The sequence below is a fragment of the Diorhabda sublineata genome, chromosome 10, assembly GCF_026230105.1.
Source record: "Diorhabda sublineata isolate icDioSubl1.1 chromosome 10, icDioSubl1.1, whole genome shotgun sequence".
In the NCBI taxonomy this organism is placed as follows: Eukaryota; Metazoa; Arthropoda; class Insecta; order Coleoptera; family Chrysomelidae; genus Diorhabda; species Diorhabda sublineata.
In genome coordinates this window covers 12,317,322-12,337,923 of record NC_079483.1, presented here as the reverse complement: position 1 = coordinate 12,337,923, position 20,602 = coordinate 12,317,322, and the positions used below count along the sequence as shown (strand labels likewise).

The 20,602-nt window shown below is 29.9% G+C and overlaps 2 protein-coding genes across 2 annotated transcripts; both read left to right on the top strand.

The window, feature by feature from the left end:
- The first annotated feature begins 977 nt into the window (after nt 1-977).
- Nucleotides 978-10,996, top strand: LOC130449749 (nuclear pore complex protein Nup85). Its single transcript, XM_056787737.1, has 9 exons — nt 978-1,150; nt 1,208-1,915; nt 3,237-3,359; nt 4,375-4,593; nt 6,561-6,673; nt 7,476-7,693; nt 7,871-8,089; nt 9,229-9,328; nt 10,697-10,996. Exons 1-9 carry the CDS (start codon nt 1,103-1,105, stop codon nt 10,902-10,904), a joined length of 1,956 nt encoding a protein of 651 aa, XP_056643715.1. The 5' UTR covers nt 978-1,102; the 3' UTR covers nt 10,905-10,996.
- A 2,170-nt stretch (nt 10,997-13,166) lies between these two features.
- Nucleotides 13,167-19,958, top strand: LOC130449260 (nucleoporin SEH1). Its single transcript, XM_056786965.1, has 6 exons — nt 13,167-13,399; nt 13,877-14,033; nt 15,517-15,778; nt 17,280-17,513; nt 18,357-18,514; nt 19,661-19,958. Exons 1-6 carry the CDS (start codon nt 13,289-13,291, stop codon nt 19,840-19,842), a joined length of 1,104 nt encoding a protein of 367 aa, XP_056642943.1. The 5' UTR covers nt 13,167-13,288; the 3' UTR covers nt 19,843-19,958.
- Nucleotides 19,959-20,602: the final 644 nt, after the last annotated feature.

Sequence of the window (20,602 nt, the reverse complement as noted above, 5' to 3'; positions counted from 1 at the left end):
GTAGCATGCGCAGTATAGATAAGGTGTCCCGAACGAGAGAGAAAATGAATATTGTCGGCACCATTGTAATAAGGTTATTATTCTTGAACCAAACAGTAGACAAAAATGATCTCAATGACGATATGACAAAAAATCAGACAATTGATGCAATGAAACAATCGCAGGTCTCTTGCTATGTAGCTTAATCAGTGTACAATCAGTATATTCAGTTGTACCTATATGTTCGATATATTCAAAAAATGAAAGAGGGGAGATTGTTTTGAATAGAATTGGTTGCATATTGTCTTCTTCTATTATTTTTTCACTTTTCAATGGTTTATTCCGTTTGAAATTTAATCTTCAATGAATGGAAGAATTCTTAAAAAAATCTGTTTGTCCTATTTGGGAACTTTAGGATATTTCAAGTTTTTTCCCTAGCACATTATAAAACGTATCAAAAGCATTCACTTTACAATTTCTTCGTTATTATTAATGTTTTTTAAACAATTCAATCTAATCTATGAACTCATATTTTTTTGCCATATAAAATAGCCCTGCAGAGGAGCAGCTCCTATATCAGGACCAACTCTAATAAACTTTCTTCTATAAAAAATTTCCCTTATCCTACCTAAAAATTTTCCAAAGAATCTCTCTCTCTCTCTCTCTCTCTGTCCATATAAAATAAATGTTTGTCCATATAGATGCGGAAAAATTGCTATTTTCTAGTAAATTTTCAATACCATTTTCAATTAATTTTACTATTACTAATAAAATGAAGATTAAAATTATTCTATGAATATAATGATATTTCTTTTCAAAGAATATGAATAACTATACAGAAAAATACATATAAGCCTCAAATAATTAAAATCACGATTAAAATCTTTATTTTACGAGAACCGAAGACATCTGTTAATTTGTTCTTTACTAGATAACGTGTTGATAAACTTTACCATCAAAGGTATATATCCAGGATGTCTTTTATCTGTGTTTCTATTATTCCCGAACCATAGATAAATAGAACAGTAAATATATTTTTGAACATCGAACTCAAGCGTTCGTACTAGACATTCGGACAATTCTATGTTTCCCTCTACAGTTTTCAAACTAACCTACATATTTAATGGAATTTTCAAAACATCCTGAGATGGATAAACAAATTACTACTTTTGTAAGTTACTGATCATTTTTACTTAATTATAAACTGACCAATTTTTTTTTCTTTCAGCTTATTCCTAACGATTTATGCAAACGATCAGGTATAGCCGGAACATGGTTACCTTTGGATCAAATTGCAGTTTATGCCTATGAACAACGAAATGTGCACCAAAAAGATGAACCCAGTCATTTTGCTTCAAATAGTGCGTCTTCCATATTTCATTTAAGACAAGATATAGTGCTATTTCACCCTATACTAAGAAAGTTAGTGAATGAATCCAATGGCGTATTTCTCTCTGTACAAGAGTTAGTCGATAGCAAAACTGTAGAGTTGCAAGTGGAATTGTTTAAAATAAGTAGGCAGTACAGGTCTATAATAAGGGCTTGCTTAGAAAACCTTCAAGATGAACTCACAAAATTAAAGGATGATAGCAAAAATGAGTTGCAGAATTACATTACAATATTTTATTCAATCGAATGTATTTGGCATTTATGTGAGATACTTTTTATTGATGTTATGCCTGCAAATTTAGTGCTACCACAAGTACTGGAATGGGTACGTTTTCATTTTCCAGAACATGAAAGAAACGCTGCTAACATGTTATCTGAAGATATTATCGGCTTAGAAAAAAATTCAGAATATTGGAATACTGTCTTAGGAGCTCTACTACAAGGTAGAATTCATCTGGTACGATCATTATTAAAGCAGCATTCTTCTTCAGATAGTAGTACATTTAGACTTATTGACCAAATTCTTAGAGCAATGCCAACATTCAGTGTAAGTATTAACTAATATTGCTTCTTAATTATTGAGGTTATTCTCCTATGTTTTCATTTCAATGTTTTGGTGAAATTTTGGACTTGATACAACTCCGCCCAAAGTTGAGAAATTAAATTTACAACTTTCTTGATGAACTAGATGTTTTTCTGTTGTCCTATTAATCCTTTCGCTGTGGCTCTATGTAGGAGCCCTATATTGGGTTGTGGCTATTTATCAAATTTTTTATTTATTTATTTTTTGCTTGACACTTTCAGGAATGTTATAATATATAGATTAAAAAATCTCGTTATGTTCATAATAATATATATTTAGATAATAAATAAAAATAGTACAAAAATTAAAATATTAATGGAAAAAAACATATGCACGTTTTCAAGAAAATTAATAAATCTTATTACATATCTTACAATGAACAGACAAAATTAAATATAAAAAAGATAAAAACAATAAAAATGAAAAATAATTTTCATTATTGTAAGTAAATTCACAAATATACAGAATAAAAGTATAATTTTCAGTAATACACAAAAAGCAGCAACAAATAATAATATTATACTTAATCCTAAATATGGGTTAGGATTTAGGGTAAGAAAGGTTCCAAAGCATAGAACAGTAGTGTCTTTTTTATTTCGTCTTGAGCAAACGTGGCCACCATTAACACAAAACAACATTGAATTAAAACAAGAAAATGAGACAAAATATCTGGGTATGTAGCTAGATTGGAGATCAATATGGCAAATCGACTAAAGCTCACGACTAAACATTGAAAATAAACTGCTCTTCTATAAGGTAATTTTAAAACCCATATGGACCTATAAGCTCCAACTCTGGGGTATTGCAACATTGAAATCCTCCAAAGTTTTCAGAACTAAGCCATAAGAACTATTGTGCACGGCCCGTGGTACGTGCCTGATTCTATTATTGAAATAGACTTTCTAGTGCCTTCAATTAAAGATGAAGCCAACAACAAAAATTTAAGTTACAGTGCCAAAATAAGTTCCCACCCTAATGTATTCGTAAGGAAACTAGAAAATGTTTGCTTAAAAGATTCAAACTGTTCGAAGTTGTAAATAGATTTAGTTAAAATATAAACATTGTCAGTAACTAGCATATAAAAAATGACTGTTATAAATTATACTCCATGTTGTCATAAAAACCTATTTGAGTTAGTGTAAAAAGAAGATGCTTATTGGAGGATACTTACCATTGCCATCGTTAATTAATATAGCAACAACTTATTCTCCTATTAAGACAGATTGTATGTTATATGGCATGATTATTGTGTAATTGACCAAACCAATCTACAAATTATTTTTAGAGTTCAACAGGTGCTTCTATAAATGAATATAATATGCAGTGGAGACATTGGACAATAGACATTCAATCCAAAATAGATGCGGGTTTATTTAACTCCGAACAACATTTGGATTTAATTACAAGGGTAAGTTTTATATGAATGTCTCAACTGACTAAATTATTGATATTAAAAGTATATATTACAATCATTATATAAAGTGGTTTTAAATTATTTCACATCAGTTTCCAATGTATTAGATATGCTTAATCGTTACTTACTGGGAGCCATAGTTAAACTCTTTGATTACAAATTAAATCAGAATAGGGTACTTGCATTTTTCAGAAATTTTTTTGTCTGTTTTATAAGTTCTTAACATGAAATAATATCAGAAAGTAAAATATTCAATTAAAAGTAAAAAAATAATATCTAAATGTTTAATCAACACATCAAACAATATTTATTATTTATACATAGGTAACTGATAAGGAATGTGTTGATTCAATGTTTGACATTATCTGTTTCACGATGTGAACATAGAAGTGTCAGCCATTCTGTTGGCTTCTGGTCAGTAAGGTTTGATATTGACTTAATGAGGTTAAATTATTGGATATGCATAAATAGTATTGAATGCTTCTAAGATTAAGTAAGTTGAATATTCCTCGACAATGTAGAAAACAAACTATATATTCTACATCTAAGTATTGCAACAGAAAGACTTATAAGATGTCTTCGATATTAAACAAAAAATATCGTGTTACACAAATGTTTCAAAAATAAAATTGATAATTTTTGTCTATTTTTCTTAAATTTACGCTATTTCTTAATGTTTCACAATACTTTGACATATTCATATGTAATTTCTAATTATTTTATATAGAAATATAAAAACATTTTTCCTTGTTTTCAATAGGTATGATGGAGAAAATAAATTTTCCCTACATTAATATGCTAGCTATTGTTGAAACATAAATCATTTCATCGTCTCCAAAATATTTCGTATTTTTAATATATAAAAAAATTGATCAATTTTGTCTATTTTTTCTCAAATTCAAAAAAGAGAATTTTTAATTTATGCACATATTACATTTAAATTATATCAAGTACTTTAAGCTTTACTTTCATAAAGTAAAATAGAGCTGAATATCTATTCATTTTTTAGCTTATAGTTGGTCAAGAACAAGCTTGGATAGAAATTCAAGATCATTGTGATGTTTGGTATGCTTATTTGGTAGGTTGGCTGTTCTTTACAGAACCAACGGTGAAGTCTTTTGAATTGGGCCAATTTGCAAAAAAAGTTATTACTAAATTGAACATGAATAATCATCTGAAGCAGTTAGATAAGGTTTTGTTAGCAGCGTTAGATTTTGATATATTTCAGGTAATGTATATTCAACCCTCTATATTTATATGTTAATTATTTACTCACATAACAAAGCTGTCCATTATTATTTTTAATTACCACCAACGTTGCTTTTATCCAGTTGTTGAATATTTATTTTCAAAAATTGACAGTGACCACTGTAGTGTAGTAAGAAAGTGCTCTGCTTGCTAAGTGAGTTGATCCGGATTCAATTCAGGCTCAGGATAACATATGAAAGAACTTTATTTCCATCATAACAAATAACAACATAAATATAATGAAAAAATTGTTTAAAAATAATATATATCAAAATTCTTAAGTTTTTATTTAAATAAAAACAATAAAAAATAAAAAAGGTTGTAAATGAAGCGATTAAAGAAATCGATTAGATAAGAGCAGGTTTTGTTCTTATGTTGCAAAATATAAAATTGGCCTTGGACTATAGCAAAGCAGTATGATGCCTAGATAGCTTTCATGTATAGATGTTCGAACCTGTCATAGGTCTCTGTTTTCATTCTCTATGGTGAATGGAGAACACAACACAGAAGTGTACAATTAAGGGTAATGGCATAGAAAGAAGAAGAATTGAAATAATTACAAACCGAAATTGTGAAGGGTGGTATTCTAGGTATACAAGACATATGTCATGCATACTTATAACTGAAGTAACTAGTAAAGTAGGATTTTATGTAATAACTCGCCTATTCGGATATTTTTATATGCCGTTTTTGTACATTTTTTTATTGTTTTTACGTCATTAAGAGAGTAATAATTTGGTAATAAGCAGAAATAAGTCGTAATCACGTCACAACGAAATTTTCATTATTTGTTACATTCCATCTTATGTTCATGCTAATAAAAATATAAATTGTTCAACTATCTCCGTATCCAAGTTGAGCAATAAGATATTATACAATGTGGTCCATAATTATGGAATAAATTCAGTTTGAGCTTTATTTACTATGTGAAAAAAACCTAAAACAGAATGATATTTATTTTTAAATTGATACTTTTAGTTATTTTTTCAACAAAAAATCTATTAACAATCGATGGAGCAAACAAATAAAATACTCATTGAAGCAAAAGCGAAGATATTTTGTTTTATTATTTTAGAAACAAATTAACAACTTAACAGTTTCATTGACTAATGTTAAGTTACTCATACCTCTTTACTTGTTATTTTCCATCATCTGAATATTCTATCTGCTGATTCAAAAGATTTTCTGATTTTAAAACAAATTGATGATACAACTAATGTTGGTGAATTTTATTTGACATTTCGAATATATGGTATCAAGAAAAACTAGTAGAATTGCAAAATTATGAATCAGTTAGAACTTTATTCAATATAGAAGGAGCGATGGCATGGCTTTGTGAAGAAATGGAAATCTCATACCCAAATTCAGTCAAGTGTGTAAGAAAATTTTACCACTGTTTCCCCACCTATCATTTAAGTTTCTTGAGAGAACAAAAAAATTTTTTAATATTAAAAATTATGTATATGTTACATAAGGGAGGCATAAGAATTTTTCTAGATGAGATATGGCACAAAAAAGCTTGGGAAACACTACTTTAGATGCCGGATTTCGAAATTGATAGTATTTAATTAGAAGTATATATATAGACACGAGATCAACTTTTTTTAAACACCCTGTTTAACAAATAAAAAAAAATACTTTTTAAAAAAGGCAAGTACCCTATTTTATTTGACGCTGAAAGTTATCAGTTACAGAAAGTAATTTTTCAAGTATTGAATAATAATTTGAAAATTCAAGAAAGTTGCGGTGTATTCTGAACAAAAAGTTCGTGATATAAAATAATGGCAGAAAGTAAAATACTCACTTTAAAGTGAAAAAATTTTCGCAAAAAGCTAGATGCTTTTTTTTTCTCTTTCGGCATGGAACTTACTGCCAGTCCCTCCAAAGAGCAGTAATACTAACGAAACTCATAGCATCTATTAAAATTCAATAAATATATAATTTTAGGTCATACAAGAAATTCAAAATATGTATGATAACGGTTGGTTTGTTAGTCATTTAACAGATCTACTTTATCATTGTGGGAAACTAGGAGATTTACAAAAAGATCTTCCAGAATTGTAAGTAGATTGTTTTCTATTTCACTTAATGCGTATTCTTTGGTGTTGTAACTCAATCAGCTGTCTTCATAGAAATCTTATCGACACTGACAATCAAGATGTAAGTTTAAATAAGGTGGCAAATTAAGTCACCCCTAAACAATACAAGTACACTATAATACTGTTCCACTAAGCAATCAAGCAAATCAAGAAAGGTACTATATTTAATAAATTACAATAATACCCTCAAACAGAGTTATGTCCTTAAAACAAAAGTTTTTGCTGCATCGGTAAGAGGGGATTCAATTCAATTCATCTGATTTGTATAAAATTGAACGGAACGTAGAATTGAATGAGCTCCACTTAAATGAGTCCAAATTATCCGAGTTTTCATGCAAAAGAAAGGCAACTATTTATATTCAGAAAAGCAATTTATTCCTTATAAATAGAGATCATACAAACAAACAACAAAATAATTAAGATAGTATAAATAGAAAAATAATAAAAACCTCAATAAAGAGAAAGAATAAAAAAGTGGTACAATAAGGAATGCCAACAAATAAAATAAAGGAGAATTGCAAGATTTAGATGATGTAGATCGACAAAAAAAAAACGAGAAAATTTGCAATGAAGCTATAGATAAAGAAAAAGAGAAGAATGAATTTATGATAAAATGAGAAATATTGAGATTGAGACTAAATAATAATACAAAAGCAATATTATGTAAAACACGATATTTCTATTATATGTTTTTTTATTTATAATATTGAAAATCTTCAAAAATACTTTCCAATGTTTTCTACAGTTGATATGAATTTTTTAGTTCCCCTGATAAACTTCGGGAATCATTTATTCTTGATTATGGTGTCACATTAATGGGTCATCAATCATTGTGGCAAGTCGGCTTAACATATTTAGATAATTGTCCATCCAATGGTTTACAAGTTATTGAATTACTTCTGCCTAGGATATTCATAAATTCGGAAGCCAAAGCTCAAAAAATAATTAGAGAAGCTAAAAACAGAGACTTGAACAACGTTGGTGAGTTTAATATTTTTATAATACTCATTGATTATTTGTACTCCATATGATGAATTATTTCAATCAGAGTGTTTAATGCATGTACTCTTTTTTTGTTGATTTCTTTTAATTTTGTTTAAGACATATATTGTAAAAAATAAAATTGTTACAGTTTCATTGATCAAAATCCAATTTCAGTACACAGTATTTGTAAAATACAAGGTATGCAATCAATGAGAAGAGGAAGATTGGGAAATGCCTTATCATGGGCTCTTAAATCTCAAGATGGTCCGTTCACCTCATTTTTAGCAGACAAATTTTTACATGACTATATAAGAAGAGGTAAATTGTCAAGTGTTGATTTGCTGGATAATTTAGGATCTGGAATGCTTGTCAGTGATAGGCTCATCTTTTTAGGTATGATAAACATTTGTTGACATTTTAACAATTATTTCTCATAATTCATGAACTTACAATAACACGATTCCTATTAATTATGAATTTTACAATTTCATGAAATAAATTATTAAAGGTTGTGTATAAAGGGTGTCCATGTTTCACTCCTATCTTAGATTTATTAGAAGCGTTATTTCCACTAGTATCTTCTAATTGCGATTAAATATATGGATCAAAAGGAAATAAATGAATTAACAGGATTACTAAACGAAATAAGACAACAGGACAAAATACCAAAATATTGGAATCTAGGAATTATACTACCTATATATAAAAGTGATTTTGATAAAGACTGAAAAAGTCGAAACGTCAAATTTTTATCCGTCTTTCAAAAATTAATAAAAAAAACTAATTTCATAACAGAAGAGACCTAAAATCAAGACGATTTAGAAACATAATCAAATATAAAAGGTCTAAGAACTTGATGAAATTCATATCAAAGTAGCAAAAAAAGAAATTGTAATAACTACCGAAGTATAACTATAACAAGCATATGAGCAAAAATAATGACTAGAATAATGTATGGAGTTTCTGGAGGACGGCGACTGAGAGAAAGACCGCGCCTTCGTTGGTTGGAGGACGTTATATGTAGCTTATCTTGTTTTAGTTTTGCAATTACTAAAAAATGGTCGCTATTCGCATTGATCCTCTATAACTTCGTACATCTGTTACCCTTTTTATACTTTATTTCTACTAGGACGTAATCAGTTTGGCTCTTGGTTTCCTTGTGGATACTCTTATGGTCAAATAAAATGACGTGCCAACGATTTTTCATTTTGCTTTCTAGTGCAAATTCTATGAGCCAATTGTCATTTTCAATACCGAGTGCATATCAACTATTTCCTCCTGTTATTTTTATTTATTCTTGTCTTATATTTGTATATCCTATAACATATTTGTCATCAAAATCAATCTCATTGGCTGCTTGTTCCAGTTCTTCATAGAAATTTGCTATGGTATCTTCGTGTTTCACAATTAGTTAGACAAAAGGAACATTGGACTTAAAAACACGATATATAATGTTATTTCAAAAGTTCTATTTATATTTTGCATATTTTACATGGATTGTTATGTTTAATTAGATCATTTTAATATTTTAGGTAAATATTATGAATTTCACAAGTTGTATCAAAGTGGAGAGTATAGGGATGCAGCATCACTATTAATTTCCTTATTAGCATCAAAGATCATTCCGAAATAGTAAGTATAATAAGACCTTAAATTGATTCAAAGAATAGTACCAAACTGGTAAGTAAATTTGATGGTGAATTGCACTTGTATGAACAATATGTATTTCATAGCTTTCCTATTGCAAATAATCTGCTTTATTTCAAATTGAGTGGATATAATCAGCTTACCTATTCTCACTTTGAAATTGTGAGTCAAATGGGGTGACAAACTGAGAATTTCATTAGGCTCACTATATTCTAACCTAAAATATACATATCAATACAAAACTAAAATGAAAATAAATTCTCAAACATGAACCACGATTCTAACCACAAGGCGTAGCTACTACCAAAAAAAACAAGTGAATTTAACCTCAAACTTTTCAGTTATCGGTTAAATACGCTGAACTGAGTTATTTCCTTAGAACAAAGGTTGATACTGAATCGGTAAAGGTGGAGGTGTGGTTTGAGTAAAATTAAATGAGACGTAGAATTAAATGGACACACAAATGAGTTCAAATCATCCGAATTTCTTGCAAAAGTAACGCTACTTTTATGTATTTAGAAATGACAATGGCTTGAATTATATATAGAGAAAAAAATGTAGCCTCAGTTGTACTCGCCCGCTCCCCATTTAAATTTTTCAAAAATAAAAAAAAACACGAAATTTTCAAAAAACAAACATAAAACGTACACAATAATTACTTACTAAAGGACTCTTTTTGTTTTCTTCTGGCCAATGGTCGTTCGCTTTTACTACTTTCCACCCAGAACTGCAAACACAACCTCACCCCTGCAGAGGAGCAGGGGTGAGGTTGTGTGAACTCTTATGTCAAGATCAATTCCAACAAACCTTCCTCCTATAAGAAATTTCCCTTATACTTCCCAAAACGTTTCCAACGAATCTCTCTCTTAAGTTAATCTTTAGTCTTTTAGAAGACGATAGCTTCGTTATCAAAACGCGCGTCAGTCACTGTAATTGTGTTTGTTGGAGTTGTGGTAGTATGAATATCACCAACGGTTTCAGAAATTCCAACTTAACCAATCCAATTACTGGTAAAACCGGAAGTACTAATTTCCGACATCTGGACTTGAATAAAAACGCTAAAGACTAACATGTTGTTTGTGTCCTAAATCCTATAAATGAAACAAATTTGCTTGAGGTTACACCTATTTCTGATTTACGTATCTAATATCGAGTAGCTTCTATGGAAAATTTGTTTTTAATTTTCTCTTCACAGAGTACGCCATTAAAAACTATTTTCAATGACTTCTTTAGACCGTTTTAACAGTTAAATGAATAATTTCTGATGTACTGCTGATTTATGACTTTAGCTTTAGTTATTGATAAATTTTACACTCATAGGTTACAACTTGTTTATTGATTTTGTGTTTCCAGCTTCTGGTATGTACTTTTAATCGAATCTATCCCGCTCCTGGAAAGTGGTGATTTAGTATTTTCTTCTAACGACACCTTCACAATAATCCATTGTTTGGAAGAAAAAAAGGATTTGCCCGAATTAAAAGACAAGATAGAAATTTTGAGGCTAGCAGCTGCAAGAAATCTATCCCGCGCCCTAATTGCCGAAGCAGAGGTTACTGAATAAGAAATGGAAACAATAATTTCCACCAACTGGTAAAAATAAGGATAAAAAAGTTTTTAATAAATATTTTTTATAAAACGTCATTTGTATTTAATTGAAAATACTACTACTACTGTGGCCATTCAAATTCAAGTTGATTTTTGGCCTCGCCAACAAGTTGCCTCCATAACTTTCTATCCTCAGCCATGTCTACTTCACCACCAAGTCTCCTTACATCTTCACCCACTTGTTCATTCCATCTTACCTTGTTCTTCCTAGTGGGCGCTTCCTTTCTGGTTGACCTCTCCACACTCTTCTTATTGTCGTTTCTTCATGCCTTCTTTTTACATAGCCCAGCCACCTAATTCTTGTACTTATCACAGCCACAATATCTGATCGTCTGTACCGGTCCCAGAGTACCTCACTTTAATTGAATTTTGATCTTCAGAAACTTAGAACATTTATATTAAGGGCAAAACGGGGAAAACATTTTAATTGTATCGTAGTATTTATTTACATCATCAGAGAATTTACAAATAGAACGAAACTTGAAATTTAAACTTAGAGGAATTTTACATTATTTACACATTAACACAAACCAAGGATTACAGAAGTCAAGATGTATAAGATTTTATCGTTTTTCTAAAATTCCAAAATAATCTGTAAACGTCTCCTTCACTCTTTTCGTGTGCAGCTCATAGAGATAATGCGTTTAAGTGGTATTTAAGTGAAATACGCACATTATGAATTATGACACGTTTTGAGCGGTGAGGTGAATAATAAATAGTAAAGAAAAAATAAAGCAACAGCTTCAAGAGGTTATGGTACAATTTCTAAGTTAGTGATTTTTTTTAAGTGTTTAATTAATTTATAATAAAGTAAAATTGAAATGTCTTTTGCGGCTTTATTAATATTCGGTGATGCTTCACAAGAATGCCTCAAACTTACTTATGATATCTCTTGTTGTATCAAATAATGAGATTGATTCTCATGGTCATGAGCGTTAGTCATGACGTCATTAGTGACGTTCTCACCGCGAGCACAACTATCGTAGTCGCCATGAGGAACGCATAATAGTATATTGAAATACAATTAACAGAAGGCTTTTCATTCCAACAAAAGTTCCAAAAGAACGACTGCTGTAATGGCCTTCCGTTACAAGTGTTTTATACTATTTTCTTTGTTTAAGCTTGTATCCACATTATTTGTTTATAGAAAAATTGTTGAAAATATACATTAGGGAAATTACACCGTAACGTAGTTGGTTAGTTGGTAGCACTGATTCATATTTGACAGTTGACTTTGGAAATATTATTTGAATTCAAAAGTCAGAAAAAACTCATCCTTTAATCGGAATGTCAGGTTAAAAATTTCAATCTTCACCACCAGAATCACGGGACGTGGTCTCTACCGCAATAAATCATATACCTCTTTAGAGAGTGACTAATAATAATTTCAATATATCAATATATCTATTCATTTCAAGGTTAGCACTTTCCAAGAAATTTATTCACTGTAGATTTATATGTTTTGTCCATATTTCATGACTACATTTACTTTAACTAAAATTCATTGTAATTTATTGTAAATAGTATCTTAAAATTTAAATAACCTTAAACCACCCTCACATAATATGATCTTAGATAGTTCCTAGTATGGAGCGCGAGCTGAATCTCTGGAAACGACGTAGTTTCGCTGATACCTCGGCGTTCGAGGTCTGATCGCTCCGCGATCTCGAGACGGAATGAATTTCTCCACGATTCCAAACGCCTCGCCCGGGTTCGTGTATGATCAGGTAGAAGGTTGTTTCCAAAGTCAGGTATATTGGGGAAGATTAATTTAAGTTGATTTTATTTGGACATTACGAAAGTTACACTCCATAGTTCCTAGTCTCATGACCGAATAATGTATCGTCCAGTTAGCTGTCAAAATGAATCTGTTATTCAGGGGCACCAACCCACTATAGAAAATAACCAAAAATCTTTTATGATCGGAGTCCATTCTTCTTGAAAATGCGTGCAAGAGGAACGTTGTTCTAATACCGAAAGAGAGAAAAAATTACTTTTGGCGCTGAGAACGCTTAGTAAAATACACCATATCCCGTCCAGGATCATAGTTTCCTTTAGATCATACTTTATAAATATACCTCACTGGCAAATTAAATCATGGAACTTGATACTGGCCTTAGACAAGCGTTTCTTTGTCTAACATACTGGGTCTAATCTAAGTCGTTTTGTATCAAATAATATAAATTCTATGATTCGATGTAACCACGGTTTTATATGTAAGACCGTGAATGTAATGTATTAAGACAACACTATTGTCAATGCGGCTGTCATAAAAAATATGTTCTATGCTGATGTTTTGAAAAAGCAGTAGTTTCTTCTAAACCGACATTAAAATTTAAGATGTTTGAAGCCCAAGAAATTCATGCTGAACATAAAGACCTCATTCATGATGTTGCTTACGATTATTATGGACGTAGAATGGCAACTTGCTCAAGCGATCAGTATGTTAAAGTAAGTAAATTTTGATCATTTTTAGTTTAAAACTTTTAACATCCCTGCGTGAACTGTTGGAGAAATATTCTTGAATATAGTTGTATTTCGCCAATTGCTATTAAGACTTACGAAGATGATATTTGATACCAGATAATAATTAATTTACTTATGTACTTTTTACCCAAAACGATTTTTCTACAAAAAGCTGGTATAATTAACATCAATTAAAGAATATTTTTGGGATTACAAAGATATACTTTATTTCTATTTTGGTGATTCACAATCAGTATTCGTTTATGTTCAGCTAATTATATATTTAATACACAGAAAGATGCAACAATTGCAATACTTATTTCAACATTGCAACAAATACAAGAAAACTGAAAATCTGTGAGAATACCTTCTTTTAGTGTTAGTTTTGGGATGTATCGAAAGTTCTAAGAATAGAAGTGAATCGAACAATGTGTATCGAAATAAATTTGTTTATCTTGATAGGTTTGGGATCAAACAGTAGATGGCAAATGGGTTTTAACTTCTAGCTGGAAAGCTCATAGTGGATCAGTGTGGAAAGTAACTTGGGCACATCCTGAATTTGGACAAGTATTAGCAACTTGTTCTTTCGATAGAACTGCAGCTGTTTGGGAAGAAATAGGTAATTTTAATACAAAGAAAATATTTTTTTAAATAATATACTAAAATACTAAAACAAGTAGAAGTCGTCGCACTCTTAGCATGGGAGACTATAGCGCATTTTTTACTGTTAGCAATGAGTAAATATTAATAAAATTCCTAATTTATGAAAGGAATATTCCATAAAAAATAAAACAAGAAAATTATCAATAATTTCATTTATTCAATAATTTTGTCCTCATTATTTCTTGACAATTCTCATAATAGTTGGTTTATGAAATGAAAAACGTGATACATAAATAAAAGTTTTAATTTTGTAAGCACTTAATTTTGCAAAGATTTCTTCAATTGTTCTGTTTGTGTTTGTTGGAGCTTGAAGATAATAAATCAAAGTTATACTTTGCTTTCAAAAAATTTTTAAATTCGGTAGTTGTTGAGACATTTTGCTTAGCTTTTTCCTACTAATGTCCAAAATGTCTTTCGTTTTGGCTTATTTACAGCTATACAGGAATTAAATGCCAAAAACCCAAACTCGATACTTGTTTCCTGTGAGGAGATTTTCCTTCTGCAGACAGATGGATGGACAAAACGCTAGTAATATTAGAATTTTCTTTGTAAAAAATGGGCTAAAAATGTCCTTTTCTCCTATGGTATTTTAATACATCTAGATTATTCTATACAATAAAATGTATGTCTTAATATTGACAATACACAATGAATATATCAAGACAGATATATCGATATAATTGGCATAATTTCCTCAGAGCTGTCAGTGGATACCTCTAACTCAAGTCATCTACTCTATTTTATTTTATATATTACAATATCATGAATGAAGAGTAAAGGAACAAATAATATGATGAAGATATTTCTTCATATTACATAACAAAGTCCTTTGTCATGTCTTTCTGTTTATTGATGATAAACTCAAAAATCACTGAATTTATTTTAAAGCAGTTTTCACCAATAGTAAGAGCTTAGGTATATAACTTCTCGAAGTTTTGTGTAATTACTACATATTATAAAACAAAATCATTGTGTCCATCTTCCTGTCTATTCTTGATAAATTTGAAAACTAATGATTGGATTTTCTTATAAGTTTCATTATTAATTAGAGTCATTCATAGGAAAGGTTTAGGTATATAACTTTTTATAATCACTTAATGAAAAATAAAGTCCTCTTTTGTGTCTTACTTTTCCTAATAAATTCAAAATTGATGGATTTTTATCTGGTATTTACTAATATATAGTATGACTTATGAGAGTAGTTCACACATCTTGTAAAAGCTTTATGTAAAGTGACTGTGATATGACAATAGGAGCTTTCATAAAAAATGCTGCCTAATTCCAAATTAGTTGGTACTTTTACTTATTAACTTACTTATCTGCAACTTCTACCATAAATGTAAAAGTAATTGCTACTTTTAATTACTTCATTATCATCAGTTTCAGCTATATTGCCACCATTACTTATGTATGCACCTTTTGACAATAAATTTTTATAGTAGGAGAATTGCCTGGACCAGGAGAAAGAGGCACAAGACATTGGGTGAGAAGAACGAATTTAGTAGATTCTCGTACCTCAGTAACGGATGTAAAGTTTGGACCAAAATCTCAAGGATTGCAGCTGGCTACTTGTTCTGCAGAAGGTATAATAAGAATTTATGAAGCACCAGATGTGATGAACCTTAGTCAGTGGACATTACAACATGAAGTACAATGCAAATTACCTTGCAGTTCTTTATCATGGAACCCCAGCTTATCAAAGTAAGTAATATATGTTTGTCGTTCATTGTAATAGTGAATTATCTCATTGTAATTAAGTTTTGAGAAACAAAAGGTTTTGCTAATTGACGTGTATTAAAATAAACACAAATATTTGTTCAATGTTTTATATATTTAATTGTTTAGGACAAATCAAAGATTATATTAGCAGATAGTAACTTAAAAAAAATCAAAACTTTTTTAATAGAAGAAAAAACATTTTTCTTTTCTGGAGTTACTTCACTGTTAAAGTGACATAGTCAAACATAATGTCATTTCATTTAGTATTTTAATCGTATATTATTTCGTCATCAGATGAACGCTCATCAGCATTACGTGTGCTTGACCGAGTTGGAATATCTACTGGCAGATTTTTGTAAAATTGGTGGTGTATTGGAAGAATAAGTGGAATAATAGGTTCAGAATCACTAAAATCTTCTATGTTTGACATAATACTATTATAATACTACGAAAAAACTTATTTTTCAAATACTTAAGAAAACTCTTACGAATTGTTGAACATGTGTCACAATATAAGTGAATTAACTCCGGACTTACTTCATTATAAAAGTGACTTGTGACTTACGTCACTGTTAAAGTGAATAATAGGTAAAATATGTTCCTTGACGAAACCAGTAACGACATCTATGGCGGTATAGCAGAATAAGTGGAGTTGTTTCACTTTTATACTGAAAGATGTGATTAATTAAGAACCTATTATGCAAAAAATATGAACTAGAAAATTATGGAGTTACACCACTTTTACATGATAGACACATATGTTTATAGTACTTGAAAAGTTTAAAGGTTGAAAAACCACGATTTTCGGAAATTAATTTACCAAGTCCACTTTGTCTCTTATTTCTATTAACGGAAATAAATTATACCTGATTATTAGTAATTTCATGTTTCATATTATAATTTTGCCAAATTTCTCTTCAACATTTTGGGTTATTACATAGTATCAAAGGTAAAAAAATATTTTCTGGAAATTTACTTGATTCTGGTTAAAATTAGAAATGTATTTCAATGGCACAGAATTCAAAATTGACAATTTTTGAGTATCACTCAAACTAAAAAGATTGTTAGTTTTTCATGGTCCATAAAGGTGCAACTTTATCCACCACTTCTTCTGAATTCAATCAGAGGCTTTTTATTTAGATTTTTTCTCAGATTCTCCTTCCTCACTTGTATCTTCCTCATCTGGACTGTTATCATTTATTGAAAATACAAATCTTCTAAGATTCACATTCTAAAGAGGTTTTTGGTTGTTATAAAAACAGTTTTTTATGGTGATACATTACAGATCAATTCTGAGCACATCTGCTTATATTAGAAATTTGGCTAAATACAATAGAAAAAAATCGTGTTGGCACAACAAAAAGTTAGATTGCATCATATATTATAAATACAATAGTTTCATAAATTAATATTAAGAGGGAACACTATACTGAGTGTTTTTTGCAAAGTGCTTCATCTAATAATTTGCTATAATTTGCTTTAGGGTCCATCCTCAAATGATAGCTGTCGGAAGTGACGATCCAAATCCAACAAATGGCGGTAAAGTGTTGATCTATGAATACAATGAGAATAGTAGACGGTGGACAAAATTAGAAACTATAAATTCCATTGTCGACCCTGTTCATGATATCGCTTTTTCACCAAATTTAGGAAGAAGTTTTCACATTCTTGGGGTTGCTACCAAAGATGTTAGGATAATCAATTTGACCCCAATAGAGTAAGTATTGTGATGTTAATTAATCATAAATTTGAAATTCAACCAATATCTTTTATGGCTATTTCCATCATTCATAAAAGTTAGCAAATTTCTAATAAGAATTTACACCTACCTGTTTACCCTACTCCTACTAATTTACAGCAACTTAGTCATTTCCTGACTCAAGAATATGATAATTGTTTTTCTACCCCACTTACTTACCTCTGTTATATACTGTCTCAGATTTGGAGAGAGCAAAATTTTTACCGCAGTCTTCAATGTATTGGAAAACTTCCAAGGAAGTCATCAGTTTTGATATCTTTTCTACCTATGTTAACCCTATATCCAAAATTATCATATAATATTTTTCTATATAAAATATATTGCACTACTAATAAAAACAAGATGCAAAATTTAATTGAGAACATACCAAGATGAACTGTAGCTGTTATCCATGTACGTGGGGGACTTACTTTTTATTAAGTTTGTGCCCTGCAGAGGAGCAACTCCTATATCAGGCCCAACTCCAACAAACCTATCTCTCTTCAAGTTCTTTATGCCTTTCATTTATATTATATATATCATTATATATATTTCATTTCATTTTATTATTCATTATTTACTTTCATTATATATTATTTAATTTTTTCAACTTATCGTTATTGACATAGGATAAATGTAATTTCTTAAAAACTTGTATTTTTTAGAAAAATCAAATTATTGTAATGAATAAAAAAACTAATTGTAAAGAAACGATGTGTCTTCATAACAAAGTAACAAATTGAACACCAGGCATCCATTTTTAAATTGAAGCTTTCATCAATTTCATTATAATGGGAATATCACTATTATTTTGTTTTTTAGAGATGATCAAAATGCACAGAGTGGTGTGACTAAACTAGATGTAGAGACAATTGCACAGTTTGATGATCATAATAGTTTAGTTTGGAGGGTATGTTGGAATTTGACAGGAACAGTATTGTGTTCCACAGGAGATGATGGTTGTGTCCGAATGTTCAAAAGTAAGCAACAAATTTACTTGAACTGTTCATATATAATTGAAAAATGATTAGTTTTTTCCAGCAAGTTTTGTATTACAATTTTAAAATAAAAATATTTTTAAGTATTTTCCTTTGAATTTTTCCCTAGGTAGATGGTACTGGACTGAGCCATTAGGCCAGACAAATGTTTTGTGTTGTTAGTAAATTTAGGTATCAAGCTTCTGGATATGATTGTGTGAAAAAAATTGAGTTTAGTTGATATAAAAAATAGTGGAGCGCTATAAGGTTTATACCTCAGAATCCAGGGCCAGTCAATGAATCTATATAAACATTGGAAATGTGTTTTTCATAGTATATGAAAAAATTTGTGCGATCTCTTTTTTTTAATTATTATTATAAATAATTATTAATTTTTGTGAGATTTCCTTCATTTATATTGTATATTATATTTTAAAAAGAACTATTACATACAACTTGATCTTGGGTCTCAAGGAGGTATACCGATCAAGGGTGGGGATAAATGGATAAAAGGTGTTAGTTTCAAAAGATATCATAGAATGTATAGAAGAATTTTATAATTAATAGCGTCTTTACCACCTGCTGCAGATGTTGCTTTTGAACATTTTAAAAGAGTATTTTTGTAAATTCAGACATTGCTCGGAAGAAAAATATAGCCAGAAAAATGAGATTGAAAATATGAATGCAGAATATTGATACTGCAAACAATGACACAGCGACCAGTTCCAAAATCTTCACAAAAATTATTTTAGTTAGTTACTCTGCAAACATAATTTTTACATATAAAATTGATTTTTTTACTTTAAACATTTTTCACCCTTCTGCGCCCCTCATTTTTCAGTAAATTGCTGTAATCGATATCGGTCAATTTTTTTCTCAACTTTTTTATTTCAGGTTTTAATAATGCAGTCAAATACTTACTATACAGATTCATTGACTGGCCCTGGGTTCCCAGATTTATTATTTTTATTCCTTACGACGCTCCACTAAAATTTCTTTTTCACACAAATACATATTTATACATGGTAGATGATTCTGGTGACCCGAAGTGATGCTCAATTTGAACATTAAATCATTTAATCTATATTGAATATTTTAATAGTTGATTCAAACCATGAAATTTGTTTTAAAAACTTTTTTTTCTTTTAGTGAATTACATAAATTCTTGGAAACCAGTGGCTGTTCTAAAAGGAGATGCTTCTCAACCAAATTTCGATCAACGAATAGTTAGCTCCACCAATAATGGAAATACAATTACACCGATTTCACAAACAGCTCGTTATATAAAATTAGGATCAATATCACAAACAAGAGAAACGCCTTGGCACTAATAAGATACACATTAAGATTGTTTTGTTTGTATTTGTGCAAGTTTTTATATTTGATTATAGTTTTGTTCAACAAGTACTTTACTATTTAATATTAAATATTTCTATATTTTACAAAATGATCTTATTAATTCAATTATCTTGTGTGGAATATCTAAAATCCGGACTGATTAGTTCGTATCGTAATTTTTAGCTTTGTATTTGACACTAGATGGCGACACCATACATAACATGAAGAATTTTTTTCCCTTTCCAGTTATAATCTTTTTTATTTATTGTTTCTTTACTATTACTTTTAATAATTTATGCACTATTCTCGGATACAAAGTATCAAAAGGATTAGGCTCGTGCACATAATGAACTTGCGCACTGTGTGGCAAGTATTCAATATTACAGGCTAACATAATAACTGATGTTTGTTGAGAATGTTATGAGTGTTCGGTACAGCTACAAAGACAAGATGGACGGACTGATTTACTCTTCTATCAACCACCACGATGTCAGGTCTTTTATTCGTCACCTGTGTGATTTAACAAAACAAATAAACACAGCCTATTAATAACGACTTTGGTTGATAAAAACTCGTTCTCTAGTAGCACTGCTACCAACCTAATATCTGTTAAACTGCGCGCTGCTTCCTCTGATACAAATAATAGAGGCAGTCACATTTCAATGTATATAGATTTATTTTCACTTTGGCAGACCACCACAAATTATTTAACTACACGATTTTCGTCGTTTTTTCCTTTCTGTCACAATGACA